The sequence below is a fragment of the Cyprinus carpio genome, chromosome A24 (genome assembly GCF_018340385.1).
Source record: "Cyprinus carpio isolate SPL01 chromosome A24, ASM1834038v1, whole genome shotgun sequence".
NCBI lineage: Eukaryota > Metazoa > Chordata > Actinopteri > Cypriniformes > Cyprinidae > Cyprinus > Cyprinus carpio.
Window position 1 is genome coordinate 11,420,427 of NC_056595.1, and position 22,244 is coordinate 11,442,670.

The 22,244-nt window shown below is 36.2% G+C and overlaps 2 protein-coding genes and 1 pseudogene across 3 annotated transcripts; 2 read left to right on the top strand and 1 right to left on the bottom strand.

Annotated features, from left to right (window-relative positions):
• Nucleotides 1-1,584: 1,584 nt before the first annotated feature.
• On the bottom strand, nt 1,585-4,783 carry LOC109105546 (homeobox protein SAX-1-like). The gene is made up of 4 exons (XM_019118831.2): nt 4,247-4,783; nt 3,295-3,656; nt 3,091-3,210; nt 1,585-2,470 (listed from the first exon to the last, which is right to left on the bottom strand). The coding sequence occupies exons 1-4, from the start codon at nt 4,599-4,601 to the stop codon at nt 2,150-2,152; spliced, it is 1,158 nt and encodes a 385-aa protein (XP_018974376.1). The 5' UTR covers nt 4,602-4,783; the 3' UTR covers nt 1,585-2,149.
• A 1,757-nt stretch (nt 4,784-6,540) lies between these two features.
• Nucleotides 6,541-14,375, top strand: LOC109105229 (annotated as a pseudogene).
• A 3,827-nt stretch (nt 14,376-18,202) lies between these two features.
• Nucleotides 18,203-21,294, top strand: LOC122135337 (importin-4-like). Of its 2 annotated transcripts, none has more exons than XR_006153448.1 (2): nt 18,203-18,773; nt 19,923-20,036. XR_006153448.1 is itself a non-coding variant. In XM_042714181.1 (2 exons), exons 1-2 carry the CDS (start codon nt 18,651-18,653, stop codon nt 20,889-20,891), a joined length of 279 nt encoding a protein of 92 aa, XP_042570115.1. In that variant the 5' UTR covers nt 18,203-18,650; the 3' UTR covers nt 20,892-21,294. The 2 variants fall into 2 exon arrangements, 1 of the variants encoding a protein (XP_042570115.1); XM_042714181.1 differs by lacking the exon at nt 19,923-20,036 and adding an exon at nt 20,736-21,294.
• Nucleotides 21,295-22,244: the final 950 nt, after the last annotated feature.

Here is a 22,244-nt window from a genome sequence, read left to right on the forward strand (position 1 = left end):
AAATGTTGCTTATCAAGTATCCAAGACTTGAAAGTTCCGTTTTGGATTTTGTTAATATAGTGAATATGATTAAAATGATTAAATGTCAGTTTCAAAACATAACGGGAAAGAATCAGAGGCCTTCATATGTATCTATTGCTTTATAAGACCATTGAGGAGATAAAGCACATATGTACTGTAGATGGGTTTACTTGATGATTATTAGGTGGATGTTGGTTATATGGAAGGATATTATAATGTTTGAGGTAAAGTGATTCGTCATATTGTTTTAAAAGGGTGCCATATGCACATTTTGACTAAAAGAGCAGTTTTGGAGTGAAGATTGAAGAAATTATTGTGGAAGCAATACCATGCTCTAAAGTCGCCATCAACTGTGATCTGTTGAAATGTAAATATACTGTTTTCAATAAAGTCACTTTTATTACGGTAAGAGAAATAAATGTGGGTGAAATGCATCAATGATTGTGCCTATCATATAAATGTAAATTGATAATGGCTGTGTAAACTGATTTTAAGCTCACTCTCAGACAGGTCTTGCCTTTTTGACCTGTGTTTTTAGACACTACCATTAAAAAGTTGAGTCGATAAGCTTTGTAATGTTTTTGAATGAAATCTTTCACGAAGGTTCCATTTATTCGATCAAAAATACAGTAGAAAGTTGGAATCCCATCTGATACTGGTGAAATAGATTTGACAAACGCTCCAGTGTGTATTTGTGTTGAAAAGAGTCAGGCTCTGGAGAGCCTCAAAGGTTTCCATTTGCAACATTTTTGCAGCGTTGAGTAAAGTAGCCAAACAGAGACATGAGTGCTGATTTCTTGAACACAATGGCCAATCCGAGGTATTTAAGTGCCTATTTAGGTGATTGGCTACTTTGCCTATTCGCGAATCCTCTCAGTAATTGTAACAAAAAGTGTAGATATGAAGTAAAGAACAAATTCAGCATGCAATGTAGACAACTATGTGGATTGTGAAAGAACTTCATCGTGAGATTGTGATGAATAAAAGTGAGCTTTTTAGTGATTTTGAAGGCAGTGCTCAGCGCATGCTTTCTCGGTTATGTATAATCAATTCAGAGTTTGTTTTTTTTTCTTCAAGCTGTTAAGAGGACCAAAGGCCACATACGTGCTGCAATGTTTTTGGAGTGACATCCGCATATAAATGTCGGATTCGCTCCCGAAATTGCAATCCTTGGGGAGAAAAAAAAAAAAAAAAAAAAAAAAAAAAAAAAAAACACAAACACCCCAAAAGTGTGACGTGCATTAAAGGAAGAGCACCCTCACTATTTCAGAAGCAACATCAGTGTTTTCATTCTGGAACCAGGCCTGCAAAATGTTAAAGAACTCATTACAGAACAACTTAAATGTTTAGTTCTAAATTTCCATTAACACAAAGAAAAGAAAAACTGTTAGGTACAGCATATTTTACATTTGTTCACGTGACAACTGTCTGACAAAATATATTCACCCCAAGGAAGAGTATAGAAGAATAAAACCTTAAGCAGCATGGTTAAAAGTCAATAATGACATAATACTTAAAGACAGAAGTACATACTGGTTATATATAAATAAAACCCTTCAAAACTTCAGATAAAAAATTTATTGCTCAACTGGGTCAAAAGTGTTTGTGTGGGTGCGAGTACTCTGCAAGCACAAGCTTAAAATCAGTGGCAATTACAATGTATTGTTCTATTAGCACAGACAAGCATGATTTTTTTTTATTTTATATAAAGGAAAACTGCACAAATGTAGCACAGATCACATACACGGACGCAGAGAAATTAATACACAGAATAAAACTGTGCAGTACAGACCACCATTTCTCATATCAGATCTAGAGCAGTGCCTTGCATATATACAAATTCATGTAGCTCAAAGAAATCAACTTGTCCTGACTAAAGAAAAAAAGAAAAAAAAAAAAAAAAAAGAAAAGCACCTGGAAAAGCAAAGGATCAAGATATTAAATACTCTGAAAGGTACAATGAAGTTATAAAAATAGATCTCCAGTTTAAAACATGCTGAGTGTATTAAAAAGGCAAAAAAAAAATCTTGAGACTGGCAACCCATGACATCGTTGCCTAAAATATTTACAAATACAGTGAAAGTCCAAGGCTGCGGGGCTGAAATTGAATATACACAAGCAACCGGACTTACTGCAACGTCATTCCTTTCGTTGTCCACTGGGCGTCACCAAGCATAGATGGCATTTGAGAAGGGCTGCCGCCTTTGTTCGCTGCATCGCTGCCATCACGGGCCTGCATGTAGCTAGCAGTGTTGGGGAACTCGTAGTGCGTCACAGCTGGGGGCAGAGGCCAGTTTCCCGGGGGTCTTGTGCTGGGCTGGGTAGGAGAGCGTGGCTGTGGGTAGCTGGGGTAGAAGGGCGTTTGTGGAGGACTCCTCTTGAACGCAGACTCTCTCACCTGAGGGTTACTGTAGGGGTCTTGGGTTGCTCGAGGGGTTTCAGTCTGAAACTAAGAAAGATGGGGTGTTAGAATGTGCTTTTATACATTTCAAAAAATAAAATAAAAATAAACCCACCACACAAACAATCAAACAAACATGGCTCATTTGTATCATCAAACCAAAAAAACAAAATGCCTCCTTTGTAGATGATATCTTGCTCTATGTCCACAATGTTTAGTTCTGCTACCATCAAGACAGAACAAATAACAATGTAGACACTTAAAATGTTTAAAAAAAAGTTTTGTTTTGGTCCCCTTTGAATTTAATTGCACAAAGGGGTGCAACATACACTGTGTCATGATTCAGTTCAATACGGACCTCACAATACTGTAAACAAAGCCAAAGAGTTTACATTTATTTTAATCATTACTTCTAAGAGATGTCACTGATCCTTTAGAAATCATTTTAATATGCTAATTTAGGGCTTAATCTCTTATCAACATTGAAAAAGAAACCTATTTTAGGTTTCACATTTTTACCATTTTTGATTTTGTATGCATCGTAATCATGGCTTAAATGTGAATAAGTGCCCAATTGAAAACATTCTTCCCCCCCAAAAAAAAATCTGTGTTCGGCAAAAAGTCATACAGATTTGGAATGACATTATTTGCCATGAAACTACACTCACCTGAGAGTGAGGAGCTGGTGTGCTGGGTACGGCACTGACGACATATCTCTCCGTCATCCAGCTACTATCTCTTTGATGCCTCTTGAGTTTCATCCTACGGTTTTGAAACCATGTTTTCACCTTTGGGGAGAAATAAGGAGTTGATCATCATGATGACAATCTACTAAAACTTTAACCATTTTAACATTCTCTTTAATCGCCAACCTGTTTGTATGTTAGTCCCGTCGCTCCAGCAAGCGTCTTCATCTCTGCAGGCGTGAGATATCTCTGGATATTAAACCGGTGGATGAGAGCATTCATCTGCTCATCAGAAAAGGCAGCCCGGGTCTTGCGGGTCTGGGTTGGAGGTCGGGCTGGAGATGTGGTCAAAGCAGGCAGGGGAGGCAAGGCTTCCACCCCCAGATTCAGACTCACTGGCTCCTCTCTCGCTGCAGAGATGGAAGATGGGATCTGTTCTCCACTGTCAGGACTGCCGCTGTCTGTTTCATAGTCCCGATCTCCCCAAGAGAGAAGATTGAGGTTGGTCAGAGCGGCCCCCTCACGACTGCTGCCTGAGCTCCAGGAATCTATTTAAACGGAAAATAAATTAATAAATGAAAAAATATCGTAGACCATTACAATTGGTACAGAAAATATTTGATGAACCAATTAAATGCATTTATAAAAGTTGCTTGAAGTTGTTTAAATGTGATTAAACCGGAACACCTCAAGGGCAGCTTCACTGGTATATTAAACAAACAAACAAACAAAATAATCTTATAACACTACCATTTTAAAAACTGGTATCATTTATAAAATAAATAAATAAATAAATAAAATCAATAAATCAATCATAAGTTTAATAAGCATTATTTTTAAGTACTTAACTAGTCAGAAGTTTACATTTCAAAACTACCTCATTTATACCAAAGCAAAAAGAAAAACAAAATCACTTTGAATTGAATAGAAATGTTGAATTAGATGAGAAACTTATAAGAAAATTCATTTTTTTCAGTTTCTACTTCTAACACTTACAATTTCACAGTAAAGAGTTAAGTTGTAAGACAAACAATTTTTAAAAATGGCAATTATAAATAGCTCCTTGGCTGGGGGGTTATTAGAGATTAAATTGTTCTGAGAATTTAGTGAGGCTTTGGGGTCATTGGGTGGGGGTTACCTGGCGTATGGGCCTCTGAGTCACTGGGTGTATCGCTGCCGGCCTGCTCTACATCTTTTGCCTTCGGATCGGGCTCAGTCTTATAAGAGAGGAAGAGCCGTCCGTTCTGCGCGTGGCTCGGATACTGGCCGTAGTTGCTGGCACTGCCGTTCTCCGGGCTCCAGGTTGGCGACTGCTGTGCGGTTTGAGCGGGGTAATAGGTCGCGGTGACCCCGCCGGAGTGAGTGTACGCGGCCTCGGGCCAGCTCAGATTCGGGTGGCCGTGTTCAGCCACTTGCGGGTACATGAGACCGTATGCATATGCATGATAAGATGGGTTGAAGTTGTAACTCACTGGCATCTTCCAATCCGCCATTCCGTCGTCAGATAAACGCAGAGCAGACAGCAAATGTGCAGAGCTGGAACAACTAATTACCTAATTTACAACCCGACAACAAACACCCAAAGGGATCGACTACCCTGGAAAACGAATGCCGGTGACAGCTCTCCTCATAGTCCCGCAAACTGACCCCTTGTCATGACCTGATGGAAACGCGTGGAGAAGCTGATTTATAAAGCCAGGTGAGTGGGTGTGGGTGGGGCGGAACTGCGAGGAGATGCGAGGACCAATCAGGTGCGTCCTCTGAGAGGCGGCAACCTCATTCCACATTTACCTGAACCAAATACTCTCACATTTATATTTGCATATATTCATGTAGCGTTTTAGGTTTTACATTTTTAACTACACAATTATTTATTTAATAAGAAAATTACGCTGAAAAAAAACCTTAACCTAAACCTTAAACCGTTTTACTCAACTTTTATATGTATTAAAAAAAGTTTTATTTAAAAATGTGACGCTAAAATTAAATTGCTTACTCAACTTTTCTGTTTTATCTGAAACTAAAAAAAAATTATAAAACAGATAACTATTAATCTTAAATATTTATCATTCAGTTGAAAACGTACTTTAACAGTAGGCTACATAAAAATTATTTTTAAATAATTACCTGTGATTAGAATATGTGCCCAATAAGCTATTTCATTTAACCCATGATTTGATCATGCGCATGATTTTATATATATATATAAATTTTAAAACTAAAAATAGGCTAAATTCTCAAATATCAAATTAGAGCAGTCTTCTCGCTCATTTGTTTGTCTGTTTTTCTTTCTTTTTTTTCAGGGGAATTGGAAGCTCACAATCATTTCTTTAGATTAGCATGATTAATCCCACAAAAGCAAGACAAAGCCTCGTAATGTGAACGTTTTAGAACCCTAATAGTGCAACACTCTAAAGATTTCAACTTTTTTGTGGACTATGGAATATATCACTCCTGGCTGGACTAAAGCAGGTCTGCCTTAGAATTTCCATCTGAAAAGGTCCACCCTGTCTGCTGCATTAGAATGGAAATATTTCTGTATGAGGTGAAAATATGAGATAATCATGGAGTGATTGAGAGACCACAGATCTGTTTAAGGAGGTGTGAATGGGTGGGGAGGTGGTGGCAGCAAATGCATCTCTCTTGTGCTTGTTTACCAATTCACCAAAGTCAGACAAATTAAGCAGCTTTATAAAATTTAAACAAGTACAAACTATTATAATTCTGTTGTTTTAATTAATCTTTGCATTCATTCATTCATTCATTCATTCACTTATTTATTTATAATCCCATTGTTGTCAAAAAATAATAATAATAAAAATAATAATAATAATAATAATAATAATAATAATAATAGTTAGCTTTAATAATAGTTATAATAGTTAAATAATAATAATTATTATTATTATTAACGCTGGTTTTCATTTTTTTATTTAATGTTTATGAACAGGCTATCTATCTGTCTATCTATCTATCTATCTATTGTGGCTTCAGTTTTTACAGATCATTGGCTCATTTCATACACAAAGCAAACAGAAGCACGGTCATTCAGCTTGTTTTTCTGTAGTGCAGTTTTGATTTGCAAATGCAAATAGCCCATTAGTGCTTCATCTAACATATAAATCATCCGCATCAACATCATCCAATCCAAAACAAACACAATAAAAAGAGGAAAACATGCACATGACATTCTCCTTCCATCCTGCGTAGTAACTTTAGGAAGTCGTGCATGTGAGGAATATTTCCCCATGACAGTTTATTTATGTTAGACCGACATCGATATCTAATACACTTATGACTTTCATCTGATCCAAATGGTGTCTAAATACTGCCAGATGTCTGTCATCAGCTTTGGTCTCCTGTCCGGTGTAGTTTATTTGATAATTTTGAATAAATAACGATTTATCGTTAAACAGTGTAACGTAAATCATATTAGAAGAGCTGGAGCGCATCCTGGCGCGGCTGACAGAACCGGACAACACCGTTATTCAACAGGTAGATACTTATATGAAACTGTCATCCTGGTATATGTAATGCATTTAATATTGATTATGTGAGTAAGATGACGTTATCAGTTATAGCTGTAAAAGTGTAATTAATGTCTATTAAAGTTCTGGCCTTCACTAGCGTTATTCGTGGAGCTTTTATGTTAAAGTATTTGTTTTATTATCTTTTCATAATTTCTACGCCTATGATTAAATTTAAGGAGTGTCCCTTATCAGGCCACAGTTGAGCTGAAACAAGCATTTAAAGATCCAGGTATCAGAACCAGCGTTATGACTGGGTCCCAGAACCCACAGGTTACTGTCATTCATTTGTAGCCTTTATGATAGTTTTCATAACCCTATATTTCAAGCCTATAATCCTTGCTTCAGGTCCGTCAGTCGGCTGCAGTGATGCTCAGGATGAGAGTCAGAAAACACTGGAAGAAAATCAGTCCAGACCACAGAGAAAGGTTTGGGATTCTTACATAAATAAAGCAAATGAAAAGATAATACTTTCATCTACTTTTCTGCTGTGTATTTTCTAATTTGTGACCAGTTGTTTTCATCCCGCTCCCTTAGTCTGAAGGCAGTAGTGCTGCAGGCTTTACAGCAAGAAACTAAGTCTGGCCGTGCATGGTGCCGAGTGATAACATCATAATAACACAATCCATAATACTGACTGATGACTGTATTTATTTTGCACTGTACTCCTCAAGCAGAATACTGTGTTCCTTAGAGCTACAGTAACTGTGGTAATGCCAGAGGTTAATAATACACTTTGGCATATTCATTTTACTTAAAGTTTTTAAACATTTTTCTTTATATCCATTTCTCAGGCACACAGTTCGCCCCCTCTCTCTCAGCTGAGCGCCGTCCTGGTGAAGCATGAGACTCCAGACCGCCGGCCTGCTCTTCTCACCCTATTAAACCAGTCTACCTAAAGCGCTAACCCACAGGATGGACAGCTAACCCTGGTTAACTTGTTACAGAAAATGTCTCAGCCACTACCATGGAATATTTATGTTATCAGATCATTACCATATTAATAAACCATGTTTTTACACGATACCATACTGCATTATCCAAAACCTTTTTTTAACATTTTGATACTGACCAAAAAGACTCAAATAATATTTATTAACCATTCATTTATTTGTAATTAAAATGTATTTTAGTTTTAAATGCATTAATATTTACTAAAAAAATTAAACATGAATAAATTTATAGTAAGTATATTAATATATGAAATTATATAAATTATAATGTATTAATATAATACATTTTATATATATGAATATATATAGCTATTTATTATTATTAGAACAAAATTCAAATATGAATAAGTTTAAAACTCTACAAATAATAGAAACATTTTTAGTAAGTAAAAAGTGATTTATTATTAATATTATTTTTTTTATATAAATGAGCACACGATTGAGATTTTTTGAATTTCTTTAAGTATCACATATCTACTTTAAATTCTGTTTAGGTGGGCCTTTTATTGCTTAGCAAAGTGGTGGGATCAAACCTGGAGTCCTTAAAGCCCCACTACAAGCAACTTCTTCAGCTGTTTGGGACTGTTCTCCAAGACCTGAACAATGCCACGACTTTCTACTACTGCATTCTCACTCTTACCGCCATCACGGCCACAGAGGAGATGGTCTGTTCTTCTTCTTCTGACTGCTGTAATTGGCCCTTGGATAAAAGATTAAGGCCTTGTTTCACAGACAGGGTTTAGACTAAACCAGGATTAGGCCATAGTTCAATTAGGACATTTAAGTAATTTTTATAAACATGCCTTAGAAAAAAAAAACATTACCGGTATGCATCTTGAGACAAAACAAGGGCACTGATATTTTAAGATCAATCAGTGCAAGTTTCTTTCAGTTGAAACAGCTCAGACTTGCATGTTTTAAGCCTTGTTTGTGAAAGCGGGGGTTAGTGTTTAATTCCACAGCCAGCATGTTCAAAATGTTGTTTTTCTTTCTTTCAGAACCTGATGCAATCTCTGATCCCCAAGTTGCTCATTGCTCTTTAACGCCTCATTCAGGCAGACCAGGTGAGGACACTTTGATACAGTCTTGCTGTGTTCGTATGCTAATGCTCTAATCAGGGATTTCATTATGTTCCTCGATGATGTGCTAAACACTGTGAGAGTTGCACTGCTTAATTGATCTGTTTGCCTCTGTGAGTCTTCATGATTTAAGTTGCTTTGAATTTCTTTTAAGGACCAAGCCAGTGAGGCATTGGAAGTTTTTGATGAGCTGATGGAAAGTGAGGTGTCCATTGTTGTCCCACACATTGGCGAAATTGTCTGACTTTGCCTGGAGGTTTGTCTACACATCTAAATAGTGATGCATGTTGATTTGTAGTTGTTGTGTAATAACGTTTATTTTGTTTCTTCTAGATCAGTGCGGATGGCTCCCTTAGTGATTCTCTGCGCGTAAAGGCTCTGTCATGTATCAGTGCTCTTATCAGACTTAGAAGCAAGGTAACTGTTTTTCCTTGCCTTTGCTTTTTCTTCTAAAGCACAAAACTCTATTAATGAAATTTGCATGTTCATATGTAAAACATTTGTCTAAATAAATATTTTAGTTTTAAAAATGTCAGGGATTTCAGCTTTTGTTCTATCTGCTTTTATTTTGGATTTTTTTTATTATTTGTTGTGTTTTCTTTTTCATTTTAAAAAGCCTGTGTGCTTTGAAGTTGCGTAAAATCAATTAGTGATAATATACAGTATCTAGAATGAATTTGTAATTTTAAAATTAGATTTTAATTGTAAGTTTAATTTTTATAAACAGTTTATGCATGAATACATTTTAAAAATAATATATTAAATTGTTTTGTCTTTTTATTTTATCATAAAAACCAGTCTGCATTTTAAGTTGCGTAACATCAACCAGTGAGATTAGATCTGTAGATTCAGGATTTACCATTTTTGTGTCTAACTGTGGGGGTCCATAGACATGCCATCTGAGACTGTGTGATTTCCATACACAAAATGATTTAAATTATTACTACTAATAAACACTTGTCATTTTTTTATCTTCTAAAGGCTGTATTAAAGCATAAACTCTAACAGCCAATCCTGCAAGTAGTGTTTCCAATCTTGAGTGCAGCGCCCCCTCCTGGAAAGAGGACCCAGAGGGTTCAGGTCAGTCCCTCTGCTTTATTTCTTTTACTCTTTGCTTCTGTACACATCTCACTCTCTCTCAAACTAATATATGATATGCGTTCCCCTGTAGGTCATTGACACCATGGCTCTTCATATGCCACCTGAAAAATCTTCAACCAGCTGTTTAATAAACAAAAACACTTATTGTAAAACTTGGCCATAGTAGGGAAAGTAGACTAAAACATTCCAGTGGCCCAGTAACCCTATTAAAATGTCTGTTTTTATATCCTGCAGTTGCCTTTCACTCAGGCTGGTTTATCAAGTGAGAACTCATATGAGGGTAAAGGAGGTCTCATGTGTATGGCTTTGCTCGCTAAAGGCTGTGCGGATCACATCAGCACCAAGTAAGTTTTACTCTACAATTATGGATATATTTCTACCCATATTCACAGCACACAATTTCCAAACGCATGAAAAAAGTGCTGCTCAGTGCTTTAACTTTGTGTTTTTGTGTTAGGATGTTGTCATCCATGCTTCAAACAGTGAGTCGCAGTCTGTCGGACGTTAACCAGGTGGTCCGTTGTGCAGCGCTCTTTGCCCTCGGACAGTTTTCTGAACACCTCCAGGTCCGACTGAAATGTCAATACTGTAATATTTGATGCCTTTTATGATTATTCATTATTCATTATTCAGTGATACTTGTCTTCAGTGAATCAGACACAAATCGGCCACATGACGAAGGCCTTCTAGGCCTTGGAGAACTCTTAGGTTAGAGTGCAGACAGTATTAATGTTTACTTTTTTACCTTTTTATGATAAACCTAATCAATATAATTAGCTATTTATTTATTTGATTTAATATTTATTATAATAATACAATTGTAAATTATAATAATAAAAAAAAAAATAACAAAAAAAATAAACATAAACATATATATATATAAAAATAAATTAATATTTTTTGAGATAGGAATTTTGGGTTTTCATGAGCTGTATGCCAAAATCATCAGTATTAAAACAATAAAAGACCTGAAATATTTCAGTTGGTGTGCAATGAATCTAAAATATATGAAAGTTTAATTTTTATCATTACATTATGGAAAATAATGAACTTTTTCACAATATGCTAATTTTTTGAGAAGGACCTGTATATATAATATACACATAATTTTGTTTGTTTGTTTTATTATATACCTACCCCTCTCTCTTATTCTTTTTAACTATTCCAGGGCTATTATTTTTTGACTAAAACATAAATAAATAAATAAATAGACTAAACCAAAGTAAAAAAAAAAAAAGCAACATTTCTCATGCTTGTTTAGTTTAAGGACTAAAATACTAAAATTAAATAAACAAAAAAAAAATGTATAAAAAAATATTAAAAATTATATAAAAATTTCAAAAACAACTTAATTACTTAAACTTTAAATTGAAATTATCAAAATAAAATAACAATTAATTCTGATATTTTTTTTTTTTTTTTTGATGAAAAATATAAAAATTCAAAATACTACTGTAAGTGTAAAATAATGAGACTAAAATAACACTGCACTCTTTTCACGATCAGGTCAAGAAATCGAGCCTTATCTGCCCACTCTGATGGAAACCATATTGTCAGCCCTTAACAATGCAGAAAACCTTAAACTGAAAGTCAGTGCAATCGGAGCAATCGGTAACCTCCTCCTTCCATTAAGTAGTTAACACAGTATTTTTAATGTTATAGTTATGCTCAGACTTATGATATCTCTCTCTTCCAAAGCAAACAAAGACAAGCAGATGCCTTACCCTCACTTAACTAAATTATTGAGAGTCTGAAGGGATTCCTGACAGACACAAGAGAGGAGATGAGGGCTCTGCAGACACAGGCGCTAGGTAAAAACAATGATCCTACATTGTTCCACACTTAGTCATGCATCATGTGTAGGGAGGCACGCAGCCTTACCTAATCTAATCATTTGTCTCTCTCTGTATCTTTCTCATAGACACACTTTCTGTGTTGGCCCGTACTGTTGGGAAGGAAGTGTTTAGCCGGTTGGCAGAGGAATGTGTGCAGTTAGGTTTGAACCTCACTGATGCAGTGGATGATCTAGACCTGAGGCGCTGCACGTATGACCTTACATATATATACATATGCAGAGATAGTGTGAAAGGGAGGGAAACTGAATAGTTAGGAAAGAGTAATGGAAATTTTTTTACTTTTAACTTAGTTTTATTTACATGATTTGAGTTTAAATTGATACCAGTGTTGTCAGATTATTTTATTTATTTATTTATTTTTGATTTGCAATATTTTATTGAAATCTTGTGAATTGGAAAGTCTGGTCTTTCCCTGTTAAAATAGCTATCTCTCTCTCATTCCAGATATAGCTTATTCTCTGCTGTATGTGATGTGAGTCCTGACTGGAGAGACTGTGGTTGAGACTGATCTGAGATGAGCAGGGTATTTCTCTGTGCTCTATCTTTGTCTCCAGGGTATGTCTCGAGGCTACTAATCACTCTTTCATCCTGTCTCTTTAGTTTTCTCTTATGTAAGAGCACTAATCAGGATTCTGTCTATTCTCTCAGATTCAGTGTGGAAAATGCTTATATAGATGAGAAAGAAGACGCTTGTGATGCTTTGGGTGAAATCACCTTCAACACAGGGTAATGAGGCATGTTTTACATATTGCACAAACACTCATTCATTTGCATTTACAAACTAGAAGCTTATGTTAGGTGTAGATACTCTGTGGTGTGAAAGTCTGGGGTCAGTAAGATTATTTTTTTTTTTATTTATTTAATTAATACTTTTATTTTATTTTCAGCATGTTATTACATAATATTGATACATTTAGGTTGTCTTTCTGATTGTCAATCAAGTTCCGAAAAAAATAAAAAACATAAAATGTGATGCAATAATTAGATTATTTGCATGACCATGTCGTTTAATTTATTAAACATTTAGGAGTTGAATTTCCAGAACCAAATAAATACCAATATCATTACAAGTCTTTTCTCAAAACACCCACCTCTAGTACATATCTACATCTTAGATTTTTCATTTGCACTCTTTTATATTCACATCACTCTCTCTGCTTCCTTTTATCTATTCTGTCTCATTATTGATGTCTCCCAGAAAGAATTAAGAGGAGCTTCATTTGACAAGAAGATTTACTTTTAACTCTGCCTTCATTGATGCAGAGTGCCTCACGGCCCTGTTAGTCAGTCATTCTCATTCACTCACTATCGCTTCCTTTTCACCCACTTCTTTAGTTAAATGAGCTGCTATCAGTGTGAATGTTAAATGATTTTTTTAATTACCCTGAATTCTTTGATCAACTACTGCATATTTCTCTTTATATCTTTCCAGCTCTGCATAAGCTGTTGCAGGTGGTTTTGCCTTGTTTTCTGGGGATGGTGAGACAGGACAGAGAGAGACAGGTGGTGATGGCCATACTGGAGTCCATGAATGCTGTCATCAAATCCTGCCAGGGGGAGGCGCTGCAGGCTCCAGGGATACTGGCCAAAATAAGTAACACCATCAAAGATGTACTGAAGAAAAAGGTCAGGAATTAATTTTAAGAGCTGTTTTAGTATCAAGCCCTAAAATTAACCAGATATAACATCATAAAAGCTGTAAATTCCTTGTAAAGTTTTTGTCTGGACCAGCTGAGATGACATCATTTTTAAATAAAGTCATTTTGTGTCGCCAGAACCATAATAATAATAATAATAATAATAATATGCAAAGGGTGTAAAAGGCAGTTAAAAGAGAGAATTCACCCAAAAATGAAAATTTACTCCCTCACATGTTGTTACAAACCTGTATTTTTTTTCTTTTGTTCAACACAAAAGAACGTATTTTGAAAAATGTGGGTAACTGAACTGATGATGGTCCCCATCGACTTCCTTGGTATGTTTTTTTTTCTTACAATGGAAGTTAATTGGGTTCATGAATTGTTTGGTTACCCACATTCATCAAAATATGTTCTTTTGTGTTCAAAAGAAGAAAGAAACTTACTTTTGAGGGTGAGTAAATAATGACAGAAATGTAATTTATGGGTGAACTGTCTCTTTAAAGACTTTATACAATTATCCTTTGAAAATCCTTTTAAGCCAAGCACAAGGCTTATGCTGCATCAAGAAAATTGGTATTAAGTAATCAAATGCATTCAAGCTGCAGCTTATTCTCACTTCTTCAAGGTGTTATGCAAGTCTGCAGTCATAAGGGGGTGGATAGATGCTTCTTTTGCTTGTGATCTTATTTTCGCTCTCTGTCTCACTCAGACCGTGTGTCAGGATGTAGGTGGGCAGATGAAGCAGATGATGACGAGCAGCAGGTGTTTAAGATGATTTCATAGTTTTTATGATTTAGTCACAGTTCACTGTCAGCAATGACACAATTAACCTAAAAAGACTGTGACCGAGTGGAATAACTGAGCGTTTGTGTCTCAGACGGAGTATGATGCCATGCTGCAGGAGTTTTCTGGAGAAGGGATTCCTGAAATTTTCTACCCTCACCAGGGCCGTGCACAGGGGGGTGGCCCGGTGGCTAGAGCCACTGCCCCTTTGCCCTTATCGGCTGAGGTGCCCCTCTCCCCGAAACCCCCCCCCCCCCCCCCCCGCTCCGCCCCCCCATATCACCCCAGCTCAAAGTGGTCTGTTCCCGCTCTGCTAAAGATCTGCTGATTCCGCCAATCCGCTCCGTGTTTTCCCGCCGCTCCGCAGCATCACTCACAATCTGTGTGCTGCTCTCTGGAGTGTGGAGACCACAGTTCTCGAAGCTTGTTGTATTACCAAGTAGATGCATTACAATCCACATTAGTCAGTGGTTGGTCCACTGAATTAGTAATTAGTTGGTAGTTTGTTTGCTTGTATTTTTTCGGTAATGACTCAGCCTTATAAAAGCTCTAACAACTTGTCCAAAATATAGGCTATCCATGTTTTTAGAATTAGAATGTCTAATCAAATTATTGTACCAGATCAGATCTAATATAGATAACACCAAATTTGCTGTTGTTGGCAACTTTGTACACACAAAAAAACCAAAACAAAAAAACACCGCTTTCACAAAAAAGAAGACAGAGAGAAAGAGCGAAGGGAGGCTATGGCTGCTAAAAGCAGTTCAACATTGAAAACATGAATTCAAAGCTCCAGCAAGCCAGCAGGTAAATCATCATATAGAATATTTAGTAGTTTGTCACACTTTAATTCTTGTAATTAAGTATATTTCCCATTATAATTACTTGTCTTAATATTAGTAATCTATAACACATCATATTTTATTAAAACCAAATTAATAGTATATTAATAGCCTATAAATAGTTTAAAAAAAGTATAAATGTTCTAAGTTAGTTGTTTATTAGTATATAATATAGATTTATGCTGTAAAATACTAAATCAAATGTCTTATAGGGGAGAGTGGGGTAGGATTAGCCACTTTTTACTTATGTGGTCCTCAAGATAAGTTAAATGCAGAAGTACAATGAAAGTATCTATCCTATCCTATCCAAATGAAAGTATTCCTATTTATTTTAAATTATCAGAATGTATCCATGACAAAAGGTTCTAAAAATAAAGCTTCTAATATAAAAGTATAAGATGCACCATATGGGTGTAAAATGACTGAATCTGATTCAAACCCATGTGAAATTAATAACAATATAAAAACTAATTTCCTTTTACAAACAGACATATATCTTTTCTTAAAGTTAATTAAACAACATAAAACCAACCAAATAAAGTTTAAAAATCAATATCAAATCATAAACAATACTTAAACAACTAAAAAAAAAACAGACTAAACAGAGAGTGTGTTGGCCATTAGTAACTACAGGTGGAAAGCTATATCTGATTATAATGTGATGAAAAGCATTTTCTGGTTCTTATCAGAGAAGGATCTGGTGCATTTTTACACTGTCTCTATCAAATAAACTACAACAAATATGTATATATGATAAACTAAACCAGTAATATCATATTAAATTACCAGTTTATAATTCAGAAACTAACTTAACTACAGTCGTGGCCAAAAGTTTTGAGAATTACATAAATATTGGAAATTGGAAAAGTTGCTGCTTAAGTTTTTATAGTAGCAATTTGCATATACTCCAGAATGTTATGAAGAGTGATCAGATGAATTGCATAGTCCTTCTTTGCCATGAAAATTAACTTAATCCCAAAAAAAACCTTTCCACTGCATTTCATTGCTGTCATTAAAGGACCTGCTGAGATCATTTCAGTAATCATCTTGTTAACTCAGGTGAGAATGTTGACGAGCACAAGGCTGGAGATCATTATGTCAGGCTGATTGGGTTAGAATGGCAGACTTGACATGTTAAAAGGAGGGTGATGCTTGAAATCATTGTTCTTCCGTTGTTAACCATGGTGACCTGCAAAGAAACGCGTGCAGCCATCATTGCGTTGCATAAAAATGGCTTCACAGGCAAGGATATTGTGGCTACTAAGATTGCACCTAAATCAACAATTTATAGGTTCATCAAGAACTTCAAGGAAAGAGGTTCAATTCTTGTAAAGAAGGCTTCAGGGCGTCCAAGAAAGTCCAGCAAGCGCCAGGATCGTCTCCTAAAGAGGATTCAGCTGCGGGATCGGAGTGCCACCAGTGCAGAGCTTGCTCAGGAATGGCAGCAGGCAGGTGTGAGCGCATCCGCACGCACAGTGAGGCGAAGACTTTTGGAAGATGGCCTGGTGTCAAGAAGGGCAGCAAAGAATCCACTTCTCTCCAAAAAAAACATCAGGGACCGATTGATCTTCTGGAGAAAGTATAGTGAATGGACTGCTGAGGACTGGGGCAAAGTCATATTCTCCGATGAAGCCCCTTTCCGATTGTTTGGGGCATCTGGAAAAAGGCTTGTCCGGAGAAGAAAAGGTGAGCACTACCATCAGTCCTGTGTCATGCCAACAGTAAAGCATCCTGACACCATTCATGTGTGGGGTTGCTTCTCATCCAAGGGAGTGGGCTCACTCACAATTCTGCCCGAAAAACACAGCCATGAATAAAGAATGGTACCAAAACACCCTCCAACAGCAACTTCTTCCAACAACCCAACAACAGTTTTGGTGAAGAACAATGCATTTTCCAGCACGATGGAGCACCGTGCCATAAGGCAAAAGTGATAACTAAGTGGCTCGGGGACCAGAATGTTGAAATTTTGGGTCCATGGCCTGGAAACTCCCCAGATCTTAATCCCATTGAGAACTTGTGGTCAATCCTCAAGAGGCAGGTGGACAAACAAAAAACCCACTAATTCTGACAAACTCCAAGAAGTTATTATGAAAGAATGGGTTGCTATCAGTCAGGATTTGGCCCAGAAGTTGATTGAGAGCATGCCCAGTGGAATTGCAGAGGTCCTGAAAAAGAAGGGCCAACACTGCAAATACTGACTCTTTGCATAAATGTCATGTAATTGTCGATAAAAGCCTTTGAAAACGTATTAAGTGCTTGCAATTATATTTCAGTACATCACAGAAACAACTGAAACAAAGATCTTAAAGCAGTTTAGCAGCAAACCTTTTGAAAACTAATATTTATGTAATTCTCAAAACTTTTGGCCACGACTGTACAGTGCCTTGTGGTGGGGTAAGTTAAAATGCTGACACAATTTACCCCACAACATTTGTCTCACTTTGCCCCATAGCTGCCATTTTGGAAAAAAATAAATAAATCTGCCTCATCGTCAATGGAAGTAAGGGAGAACCCACTCTTATCAAAACATCTACAATAAAGTCTGAAATTATTACAGAGTGTGCTGTCTTCACTTTTATATTAAAATTATGTATATTTTTAACAACTAGATAATTTGTATTAACAAGCACCAACCCTGCTTGTGCCCCTTTCTTGGTTTGGGCTACTGCCCCTCAAAATGTCTGTGCACGACCCTGACCCTCACCTCAATGACTTGCTGCCCCTCATCATGAGCAAAGCTGTGAGTCTCTCATTCTCCCATTCAGTGATCACTGATGTAGGATGTACTTCAACACCTAAAGGCCTATCTTTTTAAATTGTATCTATTTTAATTGACAAAAGTGGCAATTTACTTGATATGCAAAACCTAAAAAAAAAAAAAAAAATATTATCATATAATCAGTATATATTACGGTCAAGATTTTTTAAAATGTATTTATTTTTTGTAAGTTTTTGAAGGAAGTCTATTCTGCATTTATTTGGCTGGATTACAGTAATACCCTTCAGAAATCATTCTAAAGTGCTATTTGGTGCTCAGATATCAGTGTTGAAAACCGCAGTGCTGCTTAATATTTTTGTGTCCCACCTCCAGAAATCTTTGTTGAATAGAAAGTTCAAAAGAACAACATTTGTTTGAAATAGAAATCTTTTATAACATTACTAAATTTAATGTCACTTTTTTTTTTTATCATTTTAATGCATACTTGCTGAATAAAAGTATTAATTAAAAAATAAATAAATCTTACTGACCCCAAAGTTTTCAACAGTAGTGTCTATATGTATATTTGTTAAGTATTTTAGTAATTTTCTAAATTATTTTTTTAAATTGTTAACTATCATCATATTGTCTTTAATGGTAAAATCAATGTAATTCTTAATAAATGAAATGCGTTGCCATTGTTGCCTTGTATTTCATTAGCATTTCCATACTTTCCACTGTTTTTTTAGAAATCCTCATGCACAGAGGCAGACCGCTCCTTCTCCATTGGTACGATTGGAGAAATCATTGTGGGTGTGGCTGGAGGCAAGCTGGTAGCTGGCCGGCTGTCCAATCGGCTGCTGCCGGTGTTAGTGGCCGGAGTGAAGGATAGTGATGCAGAGGTGCCCAATAACAGTGTGTTTGCACTGGGAGCTCTTGCACAGGCCACTGGACCCATCATTGCCTCTTATCCTTCTTAGATCCCTGTGTGCATGTGAACCTGTTTTCTGATCTCCTTGACTCTGTGAACCTTAACCCCTTTTGCTTCAGTGATTACCCAATGATGCTTTCACTCTTCTCCAACCTGCTTTCTAAAGAATCTGACCTAAGAGTGATTGACAACCTCTGTGCTTCCCTGTGCAGGATGATCATGAGCCATGTCCAGGGGGTTCTACTCGAGCAGGTTACTTCTGTCTTCATCTTTAAGGAAATGTTCACCAAAAAATGAAAATTTGCTGAAAATGTACCCACTCTCAGGCCATCCAACATATAGATGAGTTTGTTTGTTTGTGAAATGTAGCATTATATTACTTGCTCACTAATGGATCCTCTGCAGTGAATGGGTACCGCCAGAAGAGTCCAAACATCACAGTAATCTACAACTAAATTAATGTTTTGTGAAGTGAAAAGCTGCGTGTTTGTAAAACACAAATCCACGATTTTTGGCATTTTAAAATTAAACCCTCACTTCTGACCAAAATCCATAATAATGCTTCTTTCAGTGTAAAAGTCCATCACCTGTTGTCCTCTCACATCAAAACATAGCCACCGGCATATTTGTTAAAATCGGTTTTGAACGGTTTTCACTTGTAAATGGTGCTTGATCTGTGCATATTTCTCTCCTGATTCAGACAAGATGAATTTTCACTGGAGAAAGCAATATTGTGGATAGAGGACTTGTATTTTAGCTGGAAGCATACATGACGCTAATTGATGAATTGACGCTAGAGTCGTGTGGATTATTTGTGGATTATTGTGATGTTTTTACTAGCTGTTTTAACACTCTTTCTGACGGCACCCATTCACTGTAGAGGATCCTGTGGTGATGAAGTAATGAAGAAACAAACTCCAAGTCTTTAATGTCCTCAGGGTGTGTAAATTTTCACAGTTTTTGGGGTGAAAAAAGCTTAAGCAGTTAGCCAAACCAAACAACCTTACGCACCAATCTTTTGTGGCGAAAAAATCTAAAAAACAGGTCCTTCTCAAAAAATTACCTGACTCATACCAAACATCCTGACGCAGCCCATTCTGAATATACGTCAAGTCCTAATAAAAAAAATATTATATATATATATATATATATATATATAAATATATATAGTAGTGTATATTGTGACGCGTGTCCCGAAGCCTCATCATCATCCTTATGTATCACCTACACACAAGTGAAACCTTGTCACAGGCATATAGCTCATGTATCAACTACACACAATGTAACTTATCAATCAACAACACACAATGCTCATGAGTGATCACCAGGCTTGATGAGCAGAAGACAACTTCTGTCCCAGAAGACTGGATGCTAACGCTGTTCTTCATTGTTCCTCCACAGAGAGCCCGTGACCGATCAGCACCCAACGCATGGACAGCAAGCACTCCTGCACTTCCCTCTTCCTATCACCAGTTTGTCTGTTAATAAAACCACCCTCCGGGGCCTTATTTTGCACTCCTTGCTGTTGTGTGATTCTTCACCCCATTACAATATATATATGCTGGACACTTTCCTCTTAATGGCAAAATAAACTTCAGCAAAAATGACAGCCATGAGAAAACAGCAGTTAAGAAAGCATCTGGTCATAGTAATATAGATATGTTTGCAACTCTTTAATTCAGCACTCCAGTCAAGTAGTGTCATGTTTATTTATATAGCACTTTATACAATAGATAGCTTTAAAGTAAGCAGATTTACAGCATTAAACATAAAAAAATGCCAGTGCTGCTTTTACAACCTCAGTTTCTACTATAAAGCACCTCTCTAGTAATGCTCATGTTTTACTCATGTCTGATCTTGATGGACTGAACGGAAGTAATGAACTGGAGAAGTTTTCCAAGTCAAACAGCACACCTGCCTGTCAAGCATGCGTGCACCAATGGTGGTTTGCAGGTGTTTATCAGCTGGAGCAAACTTTTCCTGAAAAGTTCACTTTGGTAAACTGTTCCAAACTTCTGAAACAAAGTCGAAACAGTTTTGGCCAGAATTTTTTTTTTTTTTTTTTTGTGACATCACACCAGTTAATTCTTTGATTTCATCTGAAGTATATCAGAGCCTTTAGTATCTATACTATACAACTCTGTATCTATTAACAGTGGCTGATATGACAAAAGTATATCATGTTATAATACCCATTTTATCCTTTTCTCTCAGGTTTTTCCTGCTCTTGTGGCTCGTCTCCCTCTGAAGGAGGACATGGAGGAGAACAAAACCATCTACAGCTGCCTGACCTTTCTCTACTCACACAACCCTGTGCTGGTACAAGTTCATTTTCACTCCCAGCATGCTCAGCTCACAGCACCTAATTGAATTGTGTCCTGTCAATGGACTGACTGTGTTGTAGTTCTCATTCCTGGTTGTTAGTCATCTCAGGACAATAATATCTGTTGCTGCCCATCTGTTAAAGGATGAAGGATGTTGATAATGATGAAAAAGTGTTTATTTGATTGGATTATTTTTATTGTATAATACAAATGGCATTCATAATTCTTAATGTTTGTATTTACTCCTATTTATTCTTTTTAGAAACACAAAACACCCTGCTCGTGCTGCTGAGAAGTCTAGCACAGCATCACACCCAGGAATTTGAGAGTGCAGTAATCTCACTTCCTGATGAACAGAGAAACAAAATGACCATGGCTGTCAATCAATCTTAGCACCCGCCCCTTATCCTGAGTATCACCTTTCACAAGGCCTTCCACTCTTGTGAAAACCAGCCAAATTTATAATAGGTTTTTTATTATATTAGAAATGGGCTGATTCTGTTAGCTGAGTATGCTCTCACTGGTGTACTCAGCTTTCTGTATTGCAGCAGAGATGATGAGACTAATTTCTCTTAATTTATTGCAATGTTCACTTGTGCTTCTTGTCACTTTTATTTTGTTTTACTGAGTTGTTTTCTTTCATTAATTTTTTTTCTGTATGTCTCAATGAATCTTCTGCATTCATTCCCATCTGTATTTAATATTCCATGAAATTCTGGCTTAATATTCGAGTGTGAAACCTTTGAATTGTCCTTGCAGTGAAAGAAATATATTTCTATGAACTGTTCATTGTTGTTCCTGTATTTCTGTTATGCAAGTTTTGAAATGCTGCCACATGCAATGAATGTTAGACTTATCCAGAATTAGTGTGAGAATCCACAATCTTTCTTAAAAAAAGCACATTTTTATTATTATAGAAAAGTGCAGATTATAAGTACAGGGTTTAATGCTGCAGAGTGGGTTTATATAATTTCTGGATCATTTGAACTCTTCATTGCATTATTAATGCATCCTTTTATGCACCAGCAAATTAAATAAAAAGGTACACTACTGTTGAGAAATTTGGGGTCTGTAACATTTTTAAGGTTTTTAAAGGCCTTTATTTGATCAAATAAATAAATAAATTAAAATTGAAAATAACTGTTTCCAATTACAAATAGCATTTTTAAATGTTATTCTTGTGATGCTGAAAGCTGAATTTTTGAATCTTTTGTTACAAACATTTTTACTGTCATTTTTGATCATTTTAAATGCATACTTGCTAAATTAAATTAATTGCTTAGGAAAATAAACTTACTGGCCTAAAACTATTAAACATTACTGTAATAAAAATAAACTTTATATAGTTAACATTTTATAGGTAAAGCTGTCCATGATGAAATGTATGCTGAATACTAAA